General features: G+C 42.4%; 2 protein-coding genes across 2 annotated transcripts in view; both read right to left on the bottom strand.

The window, feature by feature from the left end:
• Positions 1-401: 401 nt before the first annotated feature.
• LOC138209097 (extracellular serine/threonine protein kinase FAM20C-like) overlaps positions 402-26,842 on the bottom strand; it is a 33,128-nt gene continuing 6,687 nt past the window's right edge. The window contains exons 9-11 of the mRNA XM_069167458.1: positions 1,999-2,080; positions 1,820-1,879; positions 402-1,465 (exon numbers count right to left, since the gene is read on the bottom strand). Of these exons, the coding sequence (XP_069023559.1) occupies positions 1,216-1,465; positions 1,820-1,879; positions 1,999-2,080 (392 nt within the window). The 3' untranslated portion in view covers positions 402-1,215. The remainder of the gene's footprint in view (positions 1,466-1,819; positions 1,880-1,998; positions 2,081-26,842) is intronic.
• LOC138208646 (dynein heavy chain domain-containing protein 1) lies at positions 2,408-26,842 on the bottom strand. Its single transcript, XM_069166708.1, has 43 exons — positions 26,435-26,842; positions 25,823-26,020; positions 25,515-25,718; positions 25,280-25,390; positions 24,924-25,077; positions 24,504-24,755; positions 23,996-24,139; positions 23,374-23,530; positions 22,990-23,141; positions 22,632-22,875; positions 22,233-22,390; positions 21,424-21,549; positions 20,979-21,255; positions 20,708-20,835; positions 20,055-20,253; positions 19,876-19,967; positions 19,555-19,762; positions 19,271-19,396; positions 19,048-19,145; positions 15,799-18,952; positions 15,587-15,707; positions 15,332-15,491; positions 14,947-15,229; positions 13,302-14,850; positions 13,067-13,172; positions 11,472-11,586; positions 11,182-11,368; positions 10,740-10,842; positions 10,313-10,441; positions 9,876-10,067; positions 9,272-9,691; positions 8,762-9,185; positions 8,312-8,410; positions 8,039-8,215; positions 7,043-7,221; positions 5,666-6,682; positions 5,407-5,581; positions 5,204-5,287; positions 4,642-4,858; positions 4,451-4,542; positions 4,225-4,374; positions 3,094-3,716; positions 2,408-2,963 (listed from the first exon to the last, which is right to left on the bottom strand). Exons 1-43 carry the CDS (start codon positions 26,803-26,805, stop codon positions 2,535-2,537), a joined length of 13,584 nt encoding a protein of 4,527 aa, XP_069022809.1. The 5' UTR covers positions 26,806-26,842; the 3' UTR covers positions 2,408-2,534.

Raw genomic sequence — 26,842 nt, 5'->3', positions numbered from 1 at the left:
TTGCATTGTTGCGTGTTCACAAACCCAAATGACTCCATTAAGAAAGAAAGGAAAATAAAAACATTGTTTTTTCCTTCCTTCTTTTCAGTTTGTGTTTATGAGTCACTTCTATTCTGTTTTGGACATTTGTTGTGATTAATTCATCATGTATTTTACTTGTTTAGTCAGTGTCAACACAACAATTTATTTAGATATTAAAAAAGGCCACAGTTTCTGTAAGCCACATTTGAAACAGAAGGCTACAGGTGAGCACAGTTAAAGTACTTTGGTAATATTGAGGAGAATCATTACAACAAGGCAAAAAGAAAAAACAAATGATAAAACTAAAACTTAAGTATTATTGTTCATCACAAGTCAGACAAACCTGCATCTCAAACATGTAATCAAAAATCCCCTACATTAATATGTACTCAGACACAAAAAAGTTGAACCTGTAACAGACCAGTTTTTTTGTCATTTATAATTTCTTGAACATTACGAAATATAGTAGAATTTTGACATCATTTCCATTTTAACACTGAATGTTCAATCCTCTGAAAATAGCACCTGCAGGAAAAATACACCCGGTGTTTAGGCAAAGGGCCCCAACAAAGAGCAACGCAGCTGGACGTGAGACACACTGGGTGCACTGAGCAAGGCTTTTTATGGAGAATGGAGATATGGGGTTTTGTCAGACTGCACAGAGCACTTGTCAGGATTGTCAGATGAAAAAGGGATTGAAAACCGACAGCTTTAAATTAGTGAGAAGAGTCAGTTGCAGATTGTTGGAGACTGTTCCTCAACAGCTGAGTCAGTCAGATGGAGCCAATTGGCACAACTCTAATTTAGTTTTTTTGTATACTGACATCAGAAAAACTATTTCCCGTTTCTGATTACACCACTGCATTACATTCGCTAAAATGTACAGATACAGTAGATAGATAGTTACTTTATTAATCCCACAAGGGGAAATGTTTTCGTATATATGGTATACTGTGTGATATGCATTTACAAAAGAGGGTTTTTAAACTTCAGCACCTCCTCATCACCTTGTGCCCTGCTTATACATGCTGTTTTACTGTAACTTGGAATACATCAAGATACAATTTAGGTTTTTGTGACTTTGTGTTTGGCATTAACTCCGGCTATAACTTTGCAGAAGCTAGTGTAATCATAAATACAGGTATCATATCACAGGTGTGAGGCTTCACTCCACAGAAGGAGTGGCCATTTCTTTCAAATAAAAGCAAGGTCATCATAGATGACCTCTCCACCACCACCATCCCCTCTCTGTTGCTTTAGGCAACGACTTACAGTCTCGAGCACAGTTTTCAAACGTCGATTGAGAGCAGCGAGGTGAGGCTCCGCCAGCAGTGGGGCCACTCTGTGAAGGGGATCACGGGAAAGTGAGGCCCTCATGACATCACTAAGACGATACTCAGGCAGCGACAGGAGACGCAGGTGTTGCCAAGTGGAGCGACGGATCCTGGAGGAAGAGAAAAAGATACGGGGAGAAAGGAAAAAAAAGTTAGGAAGGGAGAAATTATGAAAATAAGACAAGACAACCGGGTGAAGATGGTGAGGTTGGAATTTGGGGGCTTCTCGAGTTCTTGAACACCAACAACAAGGAACATCTTTTTTTAGGCAATATCAGATTTTCTTTATGATTTTTCTGTGATATTCTAATACATTTTTGACAACATAGTGGCAACAAAAATGATCAGTGATAACCTGGCTTTTGCTCAATTACATACCTTTACAAGTTACTAAATTAATCTAAAGATTAGAAAGTAGAGACTTTAACAAACACAGGTGCAATTTCAAGAAGACATGTTTGTACCTGCAGCACTGTTCCAGTGGAGCCAAGATAGACGGCTCATCTTTGGAGTGACGGCCGAATCTGCAGTGAGGACGGATCCAGTTTAGTCCCAAACAGACAAACCTACTGCTTTAATGCTACTTTAAGACAACTCTGACAAGTATACGTAACACACACAAAAACAGAAGAGAACTACTCACGCCCTCCCATTGTCGAGGTGCAGGAGAAAAGTATTGTTGCCAAACTTCTCAAACGTTTCGTAGTGGTGCCTGTCCATGTTACCTAGACGACGAGCGAGAAGCATTTGGTTACTCGTCTGCTTTTCCATTAAACAAGTTATTTTACATTCTGTGTAAATATGTTATGAATACCCTGTACAAAAAAAACCATCTAGAGGTGGTGCGAAACATTCAGATTCCTCTGAATCTGTTCTGACATCACATCAACAGACCGAGTCACATTTTATTCAGACATGAACTTTCCACTCTTTCAGGCAGGATCAGTTAGATATTAAGACATTATGATAGTGTGTACAATTTGAATAAAAAAACAAATTTCAAAAGTTACAAAAATACAAGAAATAAACAGACGTTATAGTGTAATTGCAAATTTATTCAAAGGTTCACAAACTGATATGAGCATCAATCCTAATGAAATGCTGTATACAAGATTTCTGATTACTGATGTACTTCTGCATCAGTTCGATTCATCACAGCAGGTGAAAGCAGCAATACAGTCAGAGTGTACTCACGAGCCTCACCCTTCTCAAACTACACAAAACAGGATTTAGTTTGGCATGAAGGGGAACCTTTGTGATAATGTTAACATCAGCCAGTGCCCGGCTTCCACTCCGCTGCTCTTCATCCAGATAGAGCGGGCAGTGGTAGACAGGTAACTGAGGGCCAGTCGATGGGGAGACGCCTGCTACTTGAACATTGCTGGTATCTGTCAGATATGAACTTTTGCAACACGAGGCGTCTAGAGCAGTGTCAGTGCTCCTGACTTTAGCTTTGACACAAAGAAGCGGCAGTGAACACTGCTGAGAGGAGTGTGTGTCCTGTAGGGCTGCTAGCTGTGTATCCCACGATGCTCCTTTCAGCTCCAGACCACATAAATACACAGTTCCCAGAGGAAGTGAGGCCGGGTATGTGTGATCACACAGAACCTGGAGAGACGATAACACAATAAGTTCACATCCTGAATGAAGTGTACATGTTTGGAGAAATAAACTCGTTCTATCGACTGAGTTCCAAATTTAAAAGTTCATTTTAATGTAATTTCATTTTATGATTTACCTGGAAATGCAGCATTATGTCACTGATATATTTATGATTTATCTGAGCAGCATCTCTCATTACCGCCACCAGGAAGCCGGTGGCATTTTTGAAAGCAGACAGTCGATAGGCACTCGGTGGGTCTGAAGCACTGTGGTGCCAGAGATAAACGCCGAGCAACTCTGCCCTCCTCTCCAAGCGAGACAAGTCAGCGAGCTCGTGGAAGGAAGCGAAGGTCAGCATGTATTGAACAGGCTGTTGGAGCAGCGAGAGGAGCAAGGACACCAAATCAACTAGATCATCCCACTCAGCTTGGAAGAAGTCACGTAGGGGATGGTGAGAAACGCCTCCGGCATTTGAAACTGTGCCGTCTTTCTTGCGTGAGAGGTAACTCTCCAGAGCCCGCAGTTGGTCTCGAGCTTGGCTGTAGGATGGCAGTACGGCAAGCTGGTTCGGTTTGGAGCTGAAGCTCCATAATGTTCCCACAGGGGTTTGGGAGGCCTGCAGGAGTCTGTTCAGGTTGTGGCTCTTGATCTTGATTATCTCAGCTGCCATATCCACACTGAAGCCCAACATAACAGGGTCACTGATGACTGCTGAATCCCAAAGACCTGGATCCAAAACCCGCAACAGCCCTGACAAATCTGAGGACATAAAATACACAAATCAATATTTTACATGTACACAGAGAACAGTCAACAAACACACACACACACACACACACACACACACACACACACACACACACACACACACACACACACACACACACACACACACACACACACACACACACACACACACAAACACTGGCTTTGATGCATTTCCTCCTTACTACTTGCCTGTATCAACTTAAGAATGTAGCCTCATTTTGGTGCAGTACTAATGTACCTTTCTCTGTAGGAAAGGCGAATTTAAGAACTTAAGCTTAAGTTGAAGGGGAATTGCACACGCACCACTGCTCACAAAAAGGTGTGTAACTCAGGTGCTGAAGTTGCGTGCCACAGTGCTTCAGTTTGTTTGTGTGCGACAGTCTCTGAACTTTTTGATTGCCCCTTGTATACGTCTAAAATGTATTCATTGTCTGTTAATATTGTCACGTCATTTAAATTGGATGCTGTGCAGCGTATTAAGAAAAAGTTGGTTTGTTACCATAGTGGCCAGCTTTTCTGATTATATTTGAAATGAGGTGTGGCCCACTGCCCGACAAGGGTGACACTTTGCTGAAGCAAGTCTTGGCAACACTCTCCACCACCTCCAAATCTGCAGAGTCCATCACGTGGCCACCATGCACCAGATTCACTGAGAACAGGAAGTACAACACAGTTAAAGTGTTCAGTAATTGAGTGAGACCATTTGACCTTTAATGTTGCCTCACCTGCTATATATTGCAAAACCTTAACTTGGTCATGGCAGAGACTGGCAGTGCAAATGTGTGCATCCACTAAAGCAAGGAGGTCCTCCTGACTCCTTCAAAAAAGAGAGAAATCACAAAAAATGACAAATATTTTTGCAACACTGCTACCCTCCATGATTAACAGTTTACAGTATGTGAACCCATTTCCTCACCAGTGATAAACTCTTCCCTGGCCTGCACATGTATAGTTCTGTCTCTGAAGCAGGACGGAGTGGAAGATTGCACAGCGTAGGAGCAACTCCATGCCGACGCCTGACCGTGACGGTGACTGAGTGACGGACACCTCCTGTCCCAAAGACCAGCTCAGCTCCTCCTTCAGGTCGTGGGCGGAGTCACAGACCAGAGGCAGGGCACACATTCGCACTGCAGCTGTTTGATGATAAAGGTTATAATCATCATCAAAATCATCATAATTATTACAAAAAGAGCAAAACCAGGATTATAAATGAGTCAGTAACTCCAATCACTATCAGACAGCCCTGCATTTCAGAAATAGATCACAAAAGATTGTGAGGTTGCATTAACAGAAACCTGGATATACTAATGTGCTGAGTATATTATTAATGTGAAAGGTAATGGATCAGACTGACACTCTGCATTGAACAATATTAAGAGCTTGGTACCAGGGGAACAGTAAATACTGATTGGACTGCTGACCTAGAAAGGAAGACTTACGTAGAGCAGTAATTGCAATGTAGTACGTAGTAGATCTACCTGCTATGGAGTGAGATGCATTTTCTTGAGTTATAAACCACAATCGGAAGCACGGGTGAATCCGGAGTTGCTCGTCTGTGGCAGCTATAAAAGCAGGTAAATACACAAATAAAGAGACTGAGATGTAATTTGAGCTGCAAGCATTTGTTAATGACAACAAATGGTACACGTGTATTTTAACTGATTGTTAATGGGCCACACACCTTTGGAAGAGGAAATCACCTGACTGAGGTGAGCCACCACTTTATCATCCCATTGTTCCAACAGATGACAGTTGTTAAAAACCAACCAGTGGCCGTCATTTACGGCTTTGTTCAGCATTGAAAGGATGAGCTTGCTGTCACACTGTGTCCCAAAAGAAATGACTTTAACCTGAACCTAAAACATATTGATTAAAACAAACATCAAGCACTGCATTACAAGTTGAAACAACAACAACAACAACGGTGTGTGTGTGGTCACCTCTTTTGTTTCTGCTACACAGCGGGCCAGTTGGTTGATTAAATAAAGAGGCTGGATGCTTGTCCGCTCGTCTCCTCTTAGATTGGGCAGCGTAAGAATGATGGGTCCCTCATGTTTGACAAGATATCTTGAGAGGGCCTCTGGGTTCCCAGCATGAGGGATCTCAGTCGCTCCTGTCTCTGACGGGCAGAGGTGGCAGGCGTATATGAGATCAGCTAGTTCTTCCAGGCAGTTTGGCAGCATGGTCTTCCAGAGGAGAGCCCGCTGCAGGAATGAGAGATGGGAGTGTGAGCGGCAGGGAACAGGTCCTGCCACAGTTGAGGAAGGGAAGTGAAGGTACTCCTGCCACTGTACAGGGGAGGTGGCGAGTGAATCAATCAGCCCTCTGAAGCAGGCGATTCTTTCCAAGCAGACAAGCTCAGAGTGGATATGAGGGGATACCCAGCTGGGTGGAGAAACAGTGGGAGGAGAGGCGGGTTTTTTTACTTTGGTTGCAGAGGGTTCAATGTCTTCGAGGCCCCTGAGGAAGGCCGACCTCTCGGCCTCAGAGCAAAGCTGGTTGTGCTGGAGCAGAGCCAAAGACACCAACAGCTTTAGAACAGCAGCGTGGCTCTTAAAGAGACACGGCCTGTACTGTACCAGCAGCCGGACGACCATCGTATTCATGATCTCTGCTATTGTGCTCCCTGGCTCTTTCCCACTTTCACATGTTATTAATGGCCTGCCCTTTACAGTGAAAGCAGCTTGCATCACTGTGATGAAGCCACTTAGGGAGAAGTAGTAGGCAGGAGAGAGACGGGACACGGCCTGCAGTGCCTGGTAGAGGGCAGCAGTCAGCCGTATTAACTGTCGGGGAACAGCCAGCATGGACTTGTGGTGCTCCAGCTCCTCACTCAGCTGTTTGACCTCAGCTTGCACTTTCTCCATTACATCTTGACAAGCAGCCACACGAGGGACAAAATTGGGGTCTTGCAGCAGCAAAGTGTCCGACTGCAGGATGTAGTCCATCAAAGCATCCTATGATGAGATTGTTTAGAGTAAACAAATGTACAGCAAACTATTTATCACTTTATTATACTTTATACTTTATATATTTATAGCACTGAATTCTGCTATAATGTAATTTAAGGGCATAAGTTAAATTCAAAGTGCCAGCCTACAAAATACAAATGGCCCTCCTCAATTTGATCCACAATTGGTATACAGAGCCCTTAAACAATAACGTTTACACAGCACACAAACCGAATGTCAACCGGACTCAAAAACTTGTGAAATGCATGCTTTTGCAACCACATGGTGCTCGAATTAAGAGAGTGATTCAGGCGCATAACACAAACAGTGTTATCTTATTATGATACTAAAGGCTGGTCTAGTCACCTCTTCTGCAGCCAGTTTCTCCTTCAGCAACTGATTGTAATTCTGGAGCCGCGCTTGTTGAATCAGCAGCTCTCGACACTCAGACTGCAGCAGCTGTGTCAGCATCAGCTCCTGGATCTCTTCTGAGCTCAGGGAGAGATCGACCACATGTACCTGAGCCAAGATGGATGCATGGATCTCTGTGGAACGAGAGATAAGACACCTTCAGAGACTACTTTACGATACGTTAAGAAGGGGTCAGTTCAACGAGAGTGTTGAGTTCACTTCGGTCCTGTTCACACCTGCATTAAAATGCATCTCGCGTCCGATCACAAGCGGACAGCTCTAAGTACAGGTGTGAACGTACACATTGAAGATTCCCTGAGATACGATCGCTCAGACGCCATTCAGAGGTGCTCTGGTTCACTTGGGTCTTTTACAGTAGCAGTATGTTGTGTCCTGAGTCACACCGAAGGACTGACTCATCAGCTGACGTCCTATGAATAAGCAATATAATTATTATCCAATAAAAAAAAAGTATCCCACATGATTCTTCCAAATTCAGCAGCTGAACTGAACAGAAACGAGGAGAGATTTACTTGCAAACTGTAATCTGAACTGTTGGCTCTAAAGCAGCTGTTTACTGAAGAGGAACGTCGGCTGTCTACCTGCTGTTTGTTTTACCAAAACCTCCTCTGGGTATATAAATATGAATATGTTTTTAAGATCATCTGTAATTTCTGACACACAGACCCACAACAGTAGAAGAAGCCCCGCCCACTTACACAGTTCACATTTTCCCACATGAACATTTTGGAGACTTGAATGATTTCTCTGTTTAATGTTGTAAAGTTCCACTGTAAGGACTTTAATGTGTTAAGTGTCATGAAATAACCTGTGTTGTGATTTGGCACTATATAAAAATTGCGTTGTTGTACTGGGATCATTAAGGAACTCAGCCTACAAGTCTCGTGAAAGGAAAATGTCAGGTAAGAGAACTGTGCTAATCATTCTTACCTCTCCTAAGCAGTCTGACAGGCAGATGGGTGTTGATATAGAGGCAGAAGTCAGGGTGGTCCGGCCGAAGAGGCTGCTTTAATCCTGGGAAGCAACATCCAGCAGGGCGTGACAATTTGTCCAAAAACTGAGGAGTCGGGACTGTACGTTCCACATGAGTAACCAGGACTCTCAAACCTGGAGAACAAAACATAACAATGAGTATAAGCCTGAAAAAACACGTAAGTTTGAAATAGCATGTCTTTTTCTTTGGCGTAGTGCATACTAATTCACCTTTCTCAGCAGCCTGGTTCAGCTTGTTCAGCAGCTCTGGATCATCCACACAAACCACCATCCCAAACTCGGTCTCCTTCTCAGGCTTTGCGTTCTCTCCTGTAGAGCAGACATTTATCAGGGTCTGGTTTGAAATATTTTCAAAACAGTTTTACAATAGATGGATTAGATGTTATCCTTTACAACGACACTAGATCGCAACATAAAAATGAACAAGGCTCTGCATACAAAATAAAGATATAAAGATGCAGTATATAATTCCTACATTAATTCTCTTTGTTTCTCCTCATAATACTTGTTCAGTCAGGTAATATGATCACAGTAAAGTGAATAGTCTGAGGATCTGTCACATCTGCTCTGACAAAAAAGAAGTATTGATGACTTCAGTCATTAATTTCTAATATTTTATAAGGTAAAAGGAAACCACATGTTCTGAATCAAAGGACCAACCTGAGATGAGCCCATTTTGAGAGCTTATCTCCAGATGTTGCTGGGAGTCTGCCAGGAGAGGCCAGTGCTGGACACAGGTACCTTTGGAGCCCCACAGCAACAACTTAACCATCAGTGTGGCAGATCGAGTGTCTTCAAGCTGCCGTTCATTCATCCCTAATGTCTGACACAGAGGCAGCTGCGGCCTCTCAGTCACGGGGATGGGAAAACCAGGAGAGGCCGAAAGAGGTGCAGAGCCTGAGTGTGTGAACAGGGAGGTTCTGGGGTCCTCAGGGTTTATGTCGATGCTTCCTGTCTGACATAGCTCCCTCCACTTGCTCAGCAGTTCGCTGCGTACATCAGGCCCAAAGGGGCCGAGATATGAGATGGTCGCAGCCAGGATAAGGGCATCACCTGCTACGTTTCGATCACATAACTCTGCCTCCTGAAGGGGAAACAGAGAAAATTGAAGATGATAAAATGTCCTAAAAACAAGTACAAAATGTGGCATGCACTGTGCTCAAAGTCTACCTGAGCAGCAGCGCTCCAATCTCTGACATGTCGCTCCACCAGCCTGTCAGCAGCCGCAGCTTCTTTCTCTAAGATCTCAGTTTTGTTCAGTTCTATCAGTTGCTCCTCCAGGTCCTTTTGTACTAACTGCAGCTGAAGCATAGCATCCTGTAGACGACGCCATGCCTGCTTCTTGCGCTCCTCGGCCCGGTCCCATCGACCTCGCACCTGTACAGCCAGCATCTCCCACTGCTGCTTGACCAGCAGTTGGTGCCGCAGACAGCAGCACTCATACACAGCCTGGACCCATCGGCACAGGGACTCGCAGGCCTTACTGATCTCTCGCACAAACTCTGGTACAAACAGGGGACTGTGAACTATCTCTCCAAGCTGCTGCAGCTGCTCATCCGTCAGGCTGTAGCGGTCAAAAAATTCCAGCTCCTGGGAAAAAGAAGATATATTAGCAAGAGAGCAAGCACCAAAACAGCCTCTCAATTTATAAAGAACTCAAAACACAGTGCCAAAGTAATGATGATGATTAAAGATGACTCAACTTCAGAACCCTGTTAGCTTGCATGTAATACTTTATTTATTTAATGCACTGAAAACATATTTGTTCACACACCTGGAAAAAGTTGACTTGCCCAAGTAGTTGTTTAGCACTCTCCCAGCCAGGTGGTCGATCAAACAGCAAACAAATGGCATCCATGATTTTCACCACTCCGTCAGGTGGATCTCTGTAGTGGCGCACCTCCTCCAGGTCAGATGCATTCAAACACTTAAGAAGGTTGCGGCAGGCCATGAACAGAGGTTCCATCTGGGGAAAAAAGTATTTTTTTTGGTCACATTTCTATTAAATTATGTTCTGAAGTGTTTTACAGGATGTGACTAGCCGACACATACCCGAACAAACAACCTCAGATGGGATAATATAAATGCTAATTAGGTCAAATAAATAATGAAATCTGTTCACAAATGTGTGTTGCTTCTTCTAAGTATATGATGTATAGTATTTACAGGATTTTGGATGTGTACATTTAGAGACAAAGAAAAACAGCTTACCTGTATCTCGGCAATATCAATCTGCTCTTCAATGTAACGAAGTTTCTTCTCTTCGAGTGCACATTCGTCACAGGCGTCCTGAAACAGCTTCTTGAGATCATCTACAACTCTGAGGAGCTCTTTCTCAAGCTGCAGGATACAGAGGAGGGAGACATACCCTTCATGAGGATGTCTAAATAAGTAATTTTCACAAATATGTTACAGCACTGAATATTCAACTGAAGGCTACACATACAGGATTACTTTAAAATGATTGATTCTTTAAAAAATATATTGTTTAAGAGTTTCTTAGTTTAAAATCAACACTATTCCTTGGATCACAGTCGATTCTTCAGCATCTTTAAGCCTCTGAAAGTTGTTTCGATCCTTTTTGACTGTGAAAAACAACCTCTCGTGAAAGACTTACAGAGCATTCAGCATACATTACCTCCTGCGTCTCAGCAAATTTCTTTTGCAGTTTCATTAAGTACTGTTTAAGCTGGAAAGCTGTGTTTTTCAGGACATGCAGATGAGACAAAACACTGGCAAGTCTGAAAAAGAAAATTGTACAATTGCAGACAGGCATGTGTATTTCTATTTTACACATAATAGGGTGTCAAGAAAATATCATTTAGATCTGTACAGTCCACTGGAATGGTTACTGTGTTCAATTTGTGTTGCAGCTGTGTTGGACAGGATGATAAATTACAGTGTATCCAACACGTTTGTGTTTTCTGTAAGTATATTTTAGGGTCAACATCAGATAACACTAGCTCAGAGACATATCGTCATAAATATGTGTTGGTACGTGCTCATCAGGATGGGAAATCCTGGAGATACAGGCAGGAAAAGAGGACAAAAATCAACCTTACTGGCTTAAAAAGAACTACCTGTTGATTTTGCTCTGCCACTGCTTGTGCAGGTGGTTGCACAGGCAACCAAAGTGTGACATGAACTCCATATAAGTCCTGGGGTTGAACGGGTGAGCTCTCAGACGGACAGAAGCATACTGACATGCAGACTGATGGATTCCTGCCATGGCCACGGTCAGGCTGGCCTCTGAGGCCTGTAGAGTCACTTCATAAAAAGAAAAGCAAAAAGGAAATGTCTTTGTAGAGTCTCGGAAAAAAAAAAGCACTGCCGATAAACAGTGGTTAAAACAAAGTGAGTGTTGACTTACTTTTACTAGTGATGGTTTTGAGGCATTGAGCAGCAACTTCCACCAGAGAATGGTTGGACCACGGCTTGTACACCTCCACGCAGCAGCTCAGCCTCAGGGCCTTAGCCATCTGCGCCTGGATCATAAAAAGAGACAAAATTACATCCTGAATGGTGCAGTGAATATGCACAACTGTGTATTCAAAAGACCATGGTCTAAAATCCAAATGTGGTGCACATTGATTCTGTTATTTGTGTTTTGGCTGTCTCATGCTGACCCCTAAGAGAGGGGATGTGTGCAACTTCTGCATGTAGTGTAGCAGAAGTAACTTCATGATCAGTACCTTCTGATTCGTCATTGCAATCCTACCTGAATGTGATATTAATCTAACAGCTTTTCTGCACAGTTAACAGGTGGGATATTGGATGCATATTTCAAGTTTATCCACTGAAATTATTTGGCACTAACAGGCAATGCTCAGGATGAACCACAACTGTTGCTGCATCTTCATTTTCAGTGAAAGTAAAAAAGACATATGTAATTTCCTCTGAAGAATCGCAACATTCTGTCTGGTGTTTAAAGAGACTTTTTAGTTTGGCTGCTGTATTTTATATGTATGGGCAAGACAATCAAAGCTGTGTCAAACATTCTATTCAACATTCAGTAATTCATAATAATTATGAAATAGTCACTATAAAACTTTAAATGTATGATCTGGGGAAACCATCTCATGAGAAAACCACATTTCCCAGAAACCCCGTCACTTCCTGCCTTTTCCTGTCAACCAGCATGTGGTTTGTTTTGATGATGAGAGGAGAAGTTGAAGAGCCTTCTTTGCTGTGAAAGTTATGTATGTTGATAAAATACCTTTGGTTTGTAAATGTTTACTTTGTGCTGTAATACCTTCTGCAGAACATCCTATGGAGAATATTTATTGCGCAAACAATTACTGCAAAGTTTCAAGATCCCCCCCATTTATGGCGGAGATTTGTTGCATTTGCATTAATTACTGCGATCACAAGATTTCCTGGAGGGACTGATATGACTGAAAATGCATGTTTTAAAGCCCAGATCCTGACTCCTGTGATGTTGGTGCCTCATCCATCCCCTCCCCACATGTGAAACACTGATTCCAGTGTGGCTTTTTACTTTTTAGGTGATTTCTTGCCTGACAACGAGACGACTCTGATTTGGGCGGATTACTTGTGCTGCATGTTGCAGATCTTCCTGAACTGTGTGAACATTTAGTTTGATGTCATGATAATAAGATAACAGATGAAGTTACCAGTAGTATTAAGCCTGTTGGTTTTTAAGTAGGAGATAAGTTCTGCTTACGGTTGATTTCAGTGCCGCCATCAGATGTTGGCCTGATATGGGATTTGGATTCTGAAATGTGATTCTTTCAGAATCACAACTGAGAAACTGCTCTCCACCCTTAGAAATTACACCCAAACCCCTGGTCCTGTGCCTCCTTCAAGGGTTGTTGCTATTTTTGTTAGATTTTTTTTTTTGTTTTCTTTTATGAAGGTGAATTGAAAAATGTCAGTTTTGTTGTCGAGTATGGTGTTACGACACCATTTTAATGGCCTATATAGTAATTCAATGAAAATACTTACAGTCCATCTTTGGGTTTCATTGTTGGCAGGTGTTTCACTGCTGTCTGGTATTGTTAGAGGCATCAGCAGGAACACATGGACATTTTTGTGGACTTGGCTCAAGAACCTTTAAGAAAAGAATCAGACCCAATGTGGTTTACAATGTAAACACGTGACCTACCAAATCATGTGGTTGAGTCGTGACAACACAACTAGCCAACAGAATTCTAGCATTATGAGTGATAGATAATCTTACTTCTCAAGCATCCAGTTGTCCCTGAGGTATTTTCTTGAGTATTTCACAGGTGTCACTTCACAAACGAGGTTCGTCAGCTGGTCCTCTGTGTGGAGCGCCGGGTAAACTCTCTGGGCCATCGCCACCAGTAACTGTTCTCTGGCAGGCTGACTGATGTCCTCATGCACCAGTATGATGACGTTAACTCCACCCACTCTGGTTTGATTCCCAGCTTCTTTCAAGATTTCATGCAACTTGTTCTCATTACCTGAATGTAACTCCATCAACTGACAGCCTGCGAGATGAGCAGCCAAACGCACAGTGGTTTTGCGGCCGGTTCCTCTGTCTGAGCCAATCAGCACTCCGTGACCTCCTGGTAGGAGCAAAGCCCGGAGGATATGTGTCAGCTGACTCAGTCCCTGTCTGTGTACCATGTACCTGGTTGGAATGTTACAGTCATTATCAACTTTCTGTCCTTCATCTTCCTCCTTACTGCCCATGAGTGCTATCATCTCGTGCAGTAGTACATCAAAGTCCTGCTCCAGATAAGAACTACATTTAAAATCGTATTGCTGATTCGTAGACTTCCGGGCTTCAGTGAGGTCAGGACCGTATATAAGCCTCGCCATTATGTCCTCCATGTGCTGAAGAATCAGAGGTTGCAGATGGTGAGTTTTTAGGATTTCCTCCTCTAAGCAAATGTTTCCAGACACAGAGGAAGGTTCAGTCAACGTATGTGCTTTCTTCAGCTCCGACTGGCCAGCTGGTTTTGGCTCTTGAGGCAGATTTAGAGTGTCTGCAGTCTCACCTGTTGATTGGCAGGTACATGTTGTGTCAATGGGTACTGCGTGAACGGCAAGGCTTGTGGCAGTGAGTGACCCGTCTAAGATGTCAGGGTGGGTTTCATCAACCAGTTTACTTCCATAGTGTGTTGCTGCTGTCTTGGCTATTAGTGACACAAGAGTTTGTCTTTCATCATCTGAGCATAACCGATCACTGAAAGTGCGCATGCATTCATGCATCCAGAGATGTATGATGTTACGAGCTGATGTTAGAGGCCCAGGTGGGACTGGAGGGAAGCCTGACTCTGAATTCTCCTTTTTCTGGATGGTCCCTGTGTTTGAGATGTCAGACTGGCACAGGCTCATCCCCCGAAACACCTTCTGAAGGTCACGATGGGAGAATATAAAATAGGGCCTCTGCATAGTGGGCTGAAACTTGTCACATACTGCATGATACAGATTTTTAGTCGCAGTGATGATACAATTTGACATTTCCGCAACACTGTGCTTAAGTGGCATTCCTCCGAGCCACATGTTTAACCAAGGAGAATGGATAGACAAGATGATGTCGACAGATAGACCGGGGAGCACAAAGACAGAGAACAGTCGTGAGAGCCGTGACGATATCACATTATTGTGGCGATTTCCCAAACCAGAGACACAACATGTAGCCATGTAGGTGATGGTTCCAGATCTCCAGGATTTGAAGGTGTCAAATGTTAGAACCTCTCCCTTTGAAATACTCTGCCGTAGTGTCTCGAGAGCCATTGACGCCTTCCCAAAGACATCTATCAAGAGGATTGATACACATTCACATTATGAAAAAAAAAATCTGATTTAAATTCATTCACGATAGTGATAGGAGGCTAAATTTCCTTACTCACCACAGGGGGCTTCATGCAGATCATCCACAAACAGATATAGGCTAGGCTGTGTTTTCATAGAACCTACAGCATCTCCGCAGTTCTTCTGGAAGCTGATGCTGTTTAGTATGGTGCGCAGGTCTCTGGAGCTCAGGAGAGGACTGGCTGGTAGGTGAATGTGTGGCTTGTAAAAACATTGCAAAATTTTGCACAGGGTGGTTTTTCCAGAACCGGGATCGCCTGCAAGCAACACTGGCTGGTTTGCCTCCAACATGAGTGTCAGAAGATACCTGTATTTCTCATTCTTTTAAAATACATGTAAGACAAGTAAGATGAAATATTTAAATTTAGTGATTACCACATATAATGTATTTTCACAATAAAAAGTACAACAATTAGGACAAACCTTGGCAATGATGGAGTTGGTCAACAGTGTGTTCTTGGGGAACACTGTAATGTCGATGCTAAAAAAGTGCTCAAATACGCTCTCTTCATCTGGAACCACAATTTTGTACCTGCAAGTAAACAGCACTCGGCGGACTAACAAGTCAAACTGTGGCCAATGGCTGCAGTAGAAACAGAATATGAAGAACATTGGTTACAGATATTAGTATTAAAAGCAACTATTTACGAATATTGCATATTTGGGGGATTTCTATACCGAGAATGCAGATGTCCACCAAATCCCCAAATATAAGCCACAAGAAAAAGGTTCCTGGTGAGCAGCTCCGGTTTACTTGGGGCCTCTGTGCCTGGTGTGTTTGCTCCGTGTGCAGGTATACCTGGTGGGATAGTAAATCATGCAGTTTTAATAAAAGTGACAGAACTACAAACACTCTCACAAGCTTCTATGTCTATGAGTAATTGTTATACCTCTTTTGTCTATTTGTGGTATTCCCTCAGATTTTTCTCCTTCCTTCCCAAAATGTTGTAGGAGTGCCCGCAGGATCCGAACAAATGACATGATTTCTTGCAGTCCGTACGTGGTGCTTCTGGAAGTTCCTCTTTCAACATGGACTGCAGACGTTAAAGCCTCCTGCCCAAGAAAACTAAGTGTGCTCGAGAAAAGATCGTCAGCCAGGTGATTCCACAATTTTACGATTCCTTGATCCAGTTTGTGTTCAAAAGAGAGAACATCCATTTCGCTCTTCCACACAGCTTTCCACAAATCAGTACCAGTGAAATAAACAAGGCTGCAGCGGGTCACTGCAGACGGACTCGCCTCTCGTAAGTCAGTGATCTCCATCAGTACCTTGAGGTGTGGTCGAGATAGCAGTGTTTCACCTGATGCCAGAGACAGAAATGGATCCTGAGAATTACACAGTGTGGTTATGTAATCTAACCAGCCAGGCAGCCCCACAGGCTCCCCATCCATTACCAGCCACGTCACTATTGATGTCTCGTCACTTTTCTTCTTATTGTTGCAGACTTCAGCACACTTGCCTTCACGGCGTTCAGCATCTCTCAGCACCTTTGCAACAGCTCCATCTTGCCATCCTCTCTTTCCACAGAAGCAGCCAAACATCTCATCGTGGGTCATGGCATTAGGGAATAAGACCAAAGTGTCAACAAAGCTCCAGTTTGAAGCAGAGATCTGTGGGTCTGCCTGTGGAGTATCTCTTTTAATCATATTGTCATTTTCGCATCCATATTGCACTGCCTTGGCAGCCAGATTATTGAATGCTCCAGCTAGAGACTTGTAACAGGTGGTCTTTCCACTACCGGAGAGGCCTATGAGCATACATGCCTGAGAGGATTCCATGGTCTGGTAGAGTGTAAGAGCACTGCAAATAATTTCTGTGTCACAATAAAACTGCTTTTGTTGTAATTCTTTTGTAAGTGCATCTCGAAGCTGGTTCTTTTCTGCTTCTGCGGTATATTGTTGGAAAAGTGGAAACTGACACGATATAGGGAACGCGTCCTTGAAAAGGCTGTAGAACTGGGAGTTTCTCTTGTGCTCAGGTGTCACGACAGAAAGAATCGCTTTGACAATGGCTGTCTCTTCCATTAAACTCTGTATAACTACCAAATGAGAAGTGCGTAGCTTTGAAAGCTTCTCAGTTTCTTTTCCATCCTCCTCAAAAAGGCGGACAGGCAAATTTGTTGAGTTTGTAAGGTCAGTGTTTTCTGCAGCTGGTCCTTTAGCCTCCTTTGTAATTTTTCGTTGCTTTACAGTTTGTTCGAAGTGTATTTGAGAAGAAGAGATGATCTTTTGCAAGAGAATGAGATAGCAGCACTGATCATCTGTGAAAAGATCAGGTAAGCAGAGGGAATCTTTGGCCAGACTGATGAGGGACACCAGACGCTGACTTAACGGCATGGCATCTGCAAAACCGATGGAGGTCAGCATTACTTCTGCAATAATCCTGTAGTCTGGGTGTGTTAAGGAGACGGGTCTGGTTGCAAATCGCAGACTCTCTGGAATCTTGGATGAATAAGGTTTTGACGAGATGAGAACACATCCATAGCTCAGGCTGGTAGAGATGCTTTTCCCTCCAAGTACCATGTGGAATTCTGGATCAACAACCTTTGTGCAACCTGTGACCCAATCAGCAGTTTTATCCTCTGGTTCCTCATTTATTCTCTGGTTCTGATTACTTCTTAACTCAGAGAAAGACTGGTGTATGTCTGCTAGATGTTGTCCCAGTAACGACAGGACACCTTGTGTTAGGAAGTCCACAGAGGTGAGCAGAAGCCATGCACCCGTCTGGAGAGCACCCAGCAGCATCTGCTGAACAACACCAGGGGTCATGTTTGGGTAACACTGTACAACGACAACCTGTCGTCCCATCGCTTTTCCTAAATGGACCACAGCCGTTTTCTTTCCAGACATGGAAGGCCCACTCACAAACATACATCTGTAGCTTTTCAGAGCAAGGAGAATTCCCAGTCTGGCCTGATCTGTGGAAGGTGTATGCGCCATCATCAAATCTTCTGGACCAGAATACTCAAAGCCATATTCGTATCGATGGCCCAAAACATCCACATAACACGATGGATCATCTCTGCCTTTCAGATTCAGATCTTCTGAGTTTACGTGATACTTCATCAAACTCAGCCACTCAAAAGACGATTCCAGCTCACACGATACATTCGTGAGTCGAGATAGTTGTTGTCCATGTTTCATTGTCATCTGCACTAAAGCACCCAGACACATCGTTGTGTACTTGGAAACCAGAGATTCCCTTTTAGACTCTGTGAATCCATCCCTTATACAATTGCCAAGGTTTTTTAGTTTTGCAGAGTTGTATGCTTTCATGTGGCTCAGCTTCACTGGATTCGATTCTTGGAAAGCTTGTGGAACAACACTGCACCACACTGCCTCCTCAGCCACCAGGAGACACTGGAGAGGATATTGAGAAAGTAGCTCCAGTGCAGGTTGTCCATGTTTCATCATGTCAGCATCGTTGCGCCGGATTTTTCTAACTTTCTTGTCACATGCCAAATCCTCACAGGACGGTTCAAGCTGCTTTCGTACAGCAGCACATTGTTTAATGAGCTGTTCCATGGTGGACATCAACTGTTTCTCAAAACCACAAAGCCAAACCAAGGCGTCAAGGTTTGGTTTCAATGGAGACAGAAAGGCAAAGTGTTCCTGGAGGCCGCCAAAAACACCGAGCACCTTCATCTGTATGCGGCGTTCAGACGTAGCCTCACAGCTGTTTCCATCTTCTGTTTTTGATGGCTTTTCAGAGTCCATTTCAAGACCACGAACCCCTTTAAAGCATTTGCATACAAAGGGCTGCAGTGTAAAAGGTGGTGGATTAAAAGAGAGTAACTGCATCACTTCCCTGTCACTCAAGAACCACAGTCTCGGACACCGTTTACGGATGGCATCAAGGAGATCCGCCATCTGGTTGGAAATTACTTCCATTGTAGACAAATCATCAAAGAGAATCTGGTAAAGGTCATTTCCATGAAATCTGTCGTTTGTCGTGGTGGAAACAAAGTTCAAAACATGAGGATGAGTTGATATAGAGTGCCATATTTCCTTGAATGTCTCATCAACTGGTTGAAAACGCTTCAGCTGTAGAAAAATACAAAAGAAAGTTCACATTAATCTAACATTTAAACTTACATCAAAATTAAAGCCTGTTTGTTTGTAATGGTGCAGTAACATACAAGATCCACTCTTTGATCACTGATGGATGTTTCACAAAACACCTTAGACAGGAAAGCCCACATTTGCTGGTATCTTTCAAATAAATCCAGCAGCTTCACTATAAATATTTAAAGGAAAAGAGAAAAATCAGTGCACTGCATTCTTGCAAGTCTGTTCAATTTCTTTCTGTGCTTGAGAAGAAATACAAAATATTTCTTATTACTACTCTATGTACTGCTTTACCCAGTTCTTTCAGTGATTGAATCCAATCCTCCAACTGCAGGCGAAACTCAACACTGTATGGAGACTCCAACATGGTTGATAGAGTCATCAAATCGTTCTCTAGCTCAGCACAGATGGATTCCAGACCTGAGTGAGAAAACACATGGCAAACCCCAGAAATATGTGAGGAAGATATTGCTTGTATACATTTTCCTCCTAGTAGGGGAGCCAAAGTAAGAATAACAGTGACTGTAGCAGTGACGACATCAACATGATTCATTTGCTAGGTTGTTGTTTGGTCTCACCGGTGACGGTGAACAGAACATCGTCACAGCGCTGACTGAAAGTTGGAACATTTAGCTTCTCTTTCTCTGTTAATTCATTTTTTGGCTCACAGTGCTGCCAAACAGGGAGAGTGAATTCATCCAAGTGAAAGAGTCGGTCTTCCCATCTCTGACAAAGCTTTAGAAAGGTCTGCTCCATGTAACACTCTGTTTGTGCGTCTCTGCATATCTGACAGAGGAAAAGATGCGGAAAGTGTCTCAAGTCAGTTGTTTATTGAGCCTGTTTTCACAAGCAAATGTTTCAACAACATGCTCTGGATATAACTTCTCTCCTGTACTCACCTTGTTTATTACTTTCTGGTGAAGGTCGAGTTGTCGAGACATGAGATCACCAACAGTCACTTTCTTCTCTGGGACATACTGTAGGCCCATGTCTGCCAGACAGAATACATTTTGATCATTTTAAATACTCCGTAGCTAACAAAGTACGCATATAATTCAACATGGGGAGAGCCTCTCACCTTGGAAAATAACTCTCCAGTGTTTTTCTTTAAGTGTGGGGCTCTGCAGCTTGGCCATGACTACAAGCTGATGGCTTAAGCTTTCCAGGATCCCTAAAGTCTCCTGCAGCACTGCATCATGGGTAGGTATGGTATTTTTCAAAGATTCAACCTGCTCCCTCCACTTAGCGATGTTCTCCTGAGCTTGTGACATCACAACCTGACAGGAAGACACTTCAAATTATTAGTGGTCCCAATAAAGCTGACAGATCAGCAAACAGATGAAGAGAAAGAAAGTTCTCCTTTTTGACATGAAATAAAATGACACGAGTTAATTAAGATCACCCAGGCAATAGCTCAGGGGTTGTTATAACCACAAAACATTCAAAATTTTACAACGATGCACATTCTTAACACATCCATCAGAGCATCAAGTTTAATCTATGTATGTAATGTATTATCAGGTGTACTGTGTTTGTCAGTAACCATGCATTCATCTACTTCTTTGTCCCAAAGGAATAAAAAAAGGCAAATAATAAAGATGAGAGCCCATTTCATTTAAACTAATTTGTGAATGTATCATCCCCATGAATGCATACAAATCATTGCCTCAATGCCAAACATATTTAATCAAATTGTCATGAAGCAAAAACGGGGAAGGTTTGACATGTTACCTCACTAAGATGGAGCTGTTTCCATTCTTCCAGCCATGTATTGTGCACAGTTATCAGCTCCCACAACTCTTTACGGGCGACGACCTTCTGAACATCTGTTGTCAAAATGGTCAAATCCATTGTGTTCTCTGTTGGGAGGCAACAGAACAATCTGACTGATTAATTTTCTTTTTGTTCAATCTAGCAGTGATTAAAGCCAAAAGTACAAAAAAAAAAGTAAAATAACATATTTTAAGCCTGGAGTGTATAGCAACAATTTACATCCCCTCACCTTGCATGTTTTGACTTGTCCTGTGAAGTTGTTCAATCTTTGCATGGAGAGAGTGCACACGTAAGCACATGTATTTCAGTTTGGAGAGCATCTCTGTGGCGTTCTGGCACGGGTCAAGGAAGGGTCCCGATGTAGCATTAGAGATCATACTTTTAAAATCACAGACCAAAAATGAGAACATTGTGTCCAATGCGTCAGCCATAAAAGGAAGGCGGTGGCGCACGAGGCTATCTGCTTGCTTCAAGAGGGGAATAAAGGAATTCCACAAAGCCAGCATCTAAATATAGAACACAAAAAGAAGCACAAACAGTGCAGTGAAAAAATAGCCAACTGAGATCTGATCAAAACAGCTGTGATGTTCAGAAACTATGCACAACACTGACGTGTACAACTACAGTATAATGGGGTTATTTATGGCCTCATTTTCACTTGTTTGCCTGCAGACCTTTTCTTCCAAAGTGAGCTCGTCCTCTGTCATCTTCCTATAGTTCACGCAAATGGTGTCACGGAGGGAGAGAATGTACTCCAAACGTTTCTGAGTGTCAGCCAACGTTTTCACAGACTCCCTCACCTACGGAGAGAAGAAACATTTGTTTTTTTGTTCAGTTTTCACACCAGTGATCTAAAATATATCCAATCCAATCCCAAAGGTTTCAGGGGCCAAAAGAATGTACCTTCAAATGTTGATGTTTAGAGATGAAAAAGCTCAGTACTCGGGGAGATTCATGTCCCATAGACTATTTAATACAATCAAACATTTAACAGGACTAAGACACCTTTTAATACCAACAGGCTGATTGAGTATGTTAATTCAAATATACCATAACAACTAATCATCACACTAGAGTACTTACTAATGGGAATGCTCAAGTATGCACTATAGAGCTTTTCACTTGTGCACTTTCAAACAACAGCACTGGAGACCTTAATGCGCTGAGTATCACCTGTTATTCTTGGATAATGGAATCTATATTCAGAACACATTTTCTCTGACAAGGCAGGGAGTGTTTGGGATGAATAATTCAGTTCAAGTGAATGTGTGACCAAAAGAGGAGCCTCAAGAGGATCTGAAAGCTCCTGCTTGTTAAGGTGAAACACAGAAAACCTGTATTGTCTTTTATGAGATCTTTCTCATACCCTTTGAGCTGTATCATTTCTTTTGCATTACCAGCTGTCTACCTTTTCTGTACATTATTTGTTTTTTTTCTATTTGACTTTTTTTCATGCAAATGTCATTTTAAAGAGTTTCCGTACCCTGAGAGCGTATATTGAGAAGTCATGTAAGTCTGGCGGTTCCTTCTTGTGTTCATCAGTAGCCCTCTCCAAGTCTGATGTGAGGCTCTCTGAGAGCAGCTTTTTCTGTTCAACTAGCTGCTTGAACAAGTCCTCCTCAATGAGCCTCAGCTGCTGCACTAGAGAAACAAATACAAAGAGGAGAAGAGCATTTATCGGAAAGACCAGAAAGTAAGCAATAGATTTTTCAACCCATTAACAGACCATAGAGGCGATTTATAACTTTCTAAAACCATTAAAAAGTCTTTCTTTGAGGTTTGAGCATGTGTTGATTTGACCAAAGAAGGGTTCTTGAATAGGAATTCAAGTCTTCAGTTCATACTGGAGATGAGTTTTAACTTCCAAACAATGCAGACATACCTTGAGTTTCCTTGACATGGATGAAGTGGATGATGAACAGTTGGTTGGAGGTAAAGATTGATGAGTCAGCTGCGTTGATTCTTTCAGCCCAGTGTCGCACCTTCTTAATGTGCTCGTCATACAGTAGAGCCGGCTGACCCTTCATGGATTCCAAAGAGGCTTGACCCCACTGACTAATAAACAAATGGACGTCCTCCAACCATCCATAGGTCTCACACAGCTGCTGGATTTCTAATTCAGCTTCCTGTCCAGACATCAGTGAAAATGACTTCAGGTCACGGGTGTGCAAATTATTTTACACAATTACTGGTTGCGCATTATCATCAGCTCGAATTGGATTTGGAAGTGACAGTCTTGCCTGCATGATGTTAGCCTGCTCTTTCACAACATGTTTCGTAACATCGTTGATGCTTATCTGCCACTCGAGTTGTGCTTTGGAGAGAGGACAGTAGCAGCCGTGCACCATCTGAGAAGTCTCATTAGGCAGAAGCAGCCAGCGAGCTGACGTATCTATGAGTAATCCACCAATCATCCCATCAATGTTTTTCTCTCCTAGGAATGAATTTTTTTTTTTTTTTAATATGTCTTCAAAAGGAATAAATGACAAAACCATAATGAATCAGATCTTGACATAATTTCTGGTATCAGAACATATTCTGTTTATTGGCTGTTTTCATTCAACAGACATATTTAGACCAGACTCAGGCACATTTTCATTCAAACACTGCGGGTTTCCATCAGCAGAAGCTCAAATTAGACAGAATCAGAACAGTAAAATGTTTTAATTTCAAACCTGTGATTATAGAGCGCTCCGTATCGCTGGAGTCAGACTTTAAATCCTGAGTAGAGCTGAACACACTGTTGCTGATCTCCAGGAAGAATCCATGACTGTCACACATCTACCAGGGAAGGAAGGTGTCATGAGTGTGGTGATAAATTCCTTCATTAATTTGTAAATTCACTGCTTCATTAAACAGATATAATATTATATAATCATAAAAAGATTTACATGATGAAATGGAAATAATGATTAATCCATCATGAATCCATAACTGTTGGATTTTCCTACCGATGCTGTATTCAATATCACTTTAATATCAGTTTTTACATCGGTGCAAATTAACCTCTTGGAGATTCTCACTCAAAATGTTTTAATCCAGTCATTTTATTCATACAAACCCCTTTTTAAGGAATGCTTAGATAATGAATTGCAAAAGTGAAATATGGCATTATAATTTTTTTTCACCATGACCAGATGACAAAAATATGAGGCACATTTCCGGTGACACTAAAACTATCAAGGGCCAACAATTGAAACATACTGTGATGTTCAACAAGTGCAGCTGTGGAAATGTGGAAATTACCTGAACGATAGAGCTGCCAGCGGTCAGGAGGGCTTCACTCACTGCTTCCTGGAACAGAAGTGTTGGTGGATCCACAGTCAGCTGACTGTTGCCACTGAAACACAGCTCAGTTTGGAAGAGACAGCACTGCTGAGATGTCCTCCTCTAACAAACAAAAGTACATTTATAGGAATCATTTCATTAAATATAGATTTAAGTCATTGTCAGTTTGCTTTAAATGATGCTTCCTTTATTATTCTATGTAGCAGCTGTGTTTTAAATGGTAATTTCAGGTTTATTTTTCTATCTCTTCTGGTTAGCTTAAGAACAGGTTGTTACAGTTCTCTATTGGAAACAAATGTTTTAAAAAATGTTTCAAAACCATTGAAAAATACCAATTAATGTGTTAAAGACAAAAATGTTCAGGCTCTTCTGCCTTAAATCAACAAATCTTTCCTGGCAGAAAGGTCTATGTGACCGTAGTGGGTCACTGCTCCATTAATAGAGTTCATGAATGTTCTCTTGACACCTTTAGAAGATGGAGAAAAGAAATGGCATCTTGTCGGATGATTGTGACGAGACTCTGCACAATCATTTGATGGACAAGTGCTGCGAATCTTCCCAGTTTCTGCAAGTTGCTTTCAGAGCGGGCCAACTCTTTCTTCAGCTTGTGCCGGTGAGCCAGGAGCAGGTGAATAGGTTCATTGCTTCTGTTTGGTCTTCGAGCAAGTTTAAGGTGTCGCTGCAGCTCCTGGTGTATTTTATAGCTCCCTTCTTTCACCTGAGAAAATAAAAGTATCTTTGAAGATGATTCCAGAAAATGGCGGACTTCTTTTTTAGTTTAAATTATAGTCATGAAAAATTCCCAAAGTTGCTCAGTAATTGATCTTCTAAATTACTCTTTAGAAAGGTTAGAGGTTGCAACAGTGACAAAAACAAAAGGAAATACCGTATTCAGGATGACAGTGTGATACTGCGATAACTTCTCCAGAATCTGCAGACACTCTTGATTCTTGGTTATCAGTAGATTCTTGAATTCCAACAATGTATAGGTTTTAGAGTCAAGAGGCATCCAGTGTGTCTCTTTTAGCTCTTCAATTACTCTGTAAAACATACAGTATTATTACTGAATAATCTGAAGCTGAACATCATTCCCAGACTTTATCTCAAAGTCAGATCCAATCACTAAAGAAATCTGAAACCACTGTCGGGCCTGCTTGTTCCTGAAGTATTAAACCATAACGTATCACTTGACATTGGTCAGGCACTATTAGTGCTGTGACTGTGAGGTGAGCATGAACTCACCTGGTGAACACATGAAGAGCATTTCTGAATTGAGGTACAGCCATAAGCAGCACATCCTGAAGATTCTTACACTTGCGCTGAAAACAGATGTTATGTATGTTTTTATGCCACCTGGCACACAAAAAAAAAACACAATAGAGGTAAAATAAGAAGTTTAAAAAAAAACAGGACAGTTATATATATTAGTTATAAGTAATTGGTGAACAAGGCATAAAGCACAGTGAATATTTATTACCGGGCAAACGTTTTCAGCAGTCTGAAGTCCCTGAAAAAAGGGACTTTCTGCAAGGCTGTCCACAGGACATGCTCTCTGTACCACTGGGCCACACTGACAAGTCCACCATAACCTGCCTCTGTCACATGTAGTACAATACTAGGGGTGAAGATGTAGTGTTCAGAACCAGCTTCACTGGGATGGACCACTCGCAGGTCATAAGGTCTATGAAAAAAGTAGACATGTGACATTTCATATCTTACCTGTTTGCAGGATGTTACTACATGACAAAAAATGTCGTGGTGATGATGATCCTCATTGAACTTTACCTGTAAGCATCCCCATCCACTTCTTTCAGGTAATAAACCTCAGAGTCTCCCAGGTGTCGTTTCTGGGCTAAGATTTGTACAAGCTCTGCGCCACTGAGAGGAAATGTATTTGGGTCGGCTGCTTTCCCATCTTTCAGGATCATTATCTTTTTGTCCTTACACGTTGGGACTTTTATTGATTCATCTTTCTCTGTAAAACTGACAGAACAATAACAGAACATAAACAACAAAGAAATTCCTCCGGGGTTCAAAAAGCTTGAGGAGTAAATGTTGAAAGCTAAATCTGTCAGCTTTATGTACCTTTGGGAACTAAATAAAAACATCAGACAGGGTGACAGAGTTCCTATAATATACAGGTATAACATTTTGTCTGTGAAATATTTATTTCCAACAGGCATTGTGTCAAAAGTGCCTTCTAAGACTCACCTAGACCATCACATGTCCATCATATTCATTATTTTCTGATGGAGTGTGACAACTGTATTGTATTTATGTCATAAATAACAACAACAGTTCACATAAACTAAATCAGGAATGGCAGTCATGCCCAAATCACATAGTATGTGTGTATTAAGCCAAAATCAAACCTCAGAAATGATTATCATTGTCTACCTCTGTGCTGTCGACGGAGTAGTTCTGACAGGGATGTCGGTCCCTGACGCCGAGGCCATCAGTCGAGGTCCCTCTGTCCATTTTGTGTGACCTATGGCTCTCAGGGGTTGCACATGGGCGACGAGACCAGGTAGATCCAGCACTGTTAAAGGTCTGTCGGGGCGCTCACTCTTGAGGATGGAGGTATCTCTGAACAGAGGCCTGGCCGCACAGGGTGTCGACAGGCGAGACGGCTCCGGGCACAGAGGAGGAAGACTCACCTCTGGAGAATGGGCCTTTTTCTTAACCTTGGATCCGGGCCTTGTAATGTCTTTGCCACAAGTCTGAGAAGACCCAACATGGGATCTTTCCTTTGAAGAGGCAGCGAACATGCTGCTTATGTCTCTACGTATAACATCAGCGGGTTTG

Source organism: Embiotoca jacksoni, unplaced genomic scaffold (genome assembly GCF_022577435.1).
Source record: "Embiotoca jacksoni isolate LCO1_2020_lvr unplaced genomic scaffold, fEmbJac1.0.p SCAF_4, whole genome shotgun sequence".
Classification (NCBI taxonomy): domain Eukaryota; kingdom Metazoa; phylum Chordata; class Actinopteri; family Embiotocidae; genus Embiotoca; species Embiotoca jacksoni.
The sequence above is the reverse complement of the archived record's forward strand: the minus strand, read 5'-3'. Positions and strand labels throughout refer to the sequence as shown.

Coding starts and splice junctions, on each gene's coding strand:
- LOC138208646 (XM_069166708.1), bottom strand. CDS start 26,805: ATGTTCGCTGCCTCTTCAAAGGAAAGATCCCATGTTGGGTCTTCTCAG. Junction 26,021..26,434: donor ACTCCGTCGACAGCACAGAG/GTAGACAATGAT, acceptor TTGTTCTGTCAG/TTTTACAGAGAAAGATGAAT. Junction 3,717..4,224: donor CAGAAAAGCTGGCCACTATG/GTAACAAACCAA, acceptor TTATGTCCTCAG/ATTTGTCAGGGCTGTTGCGG.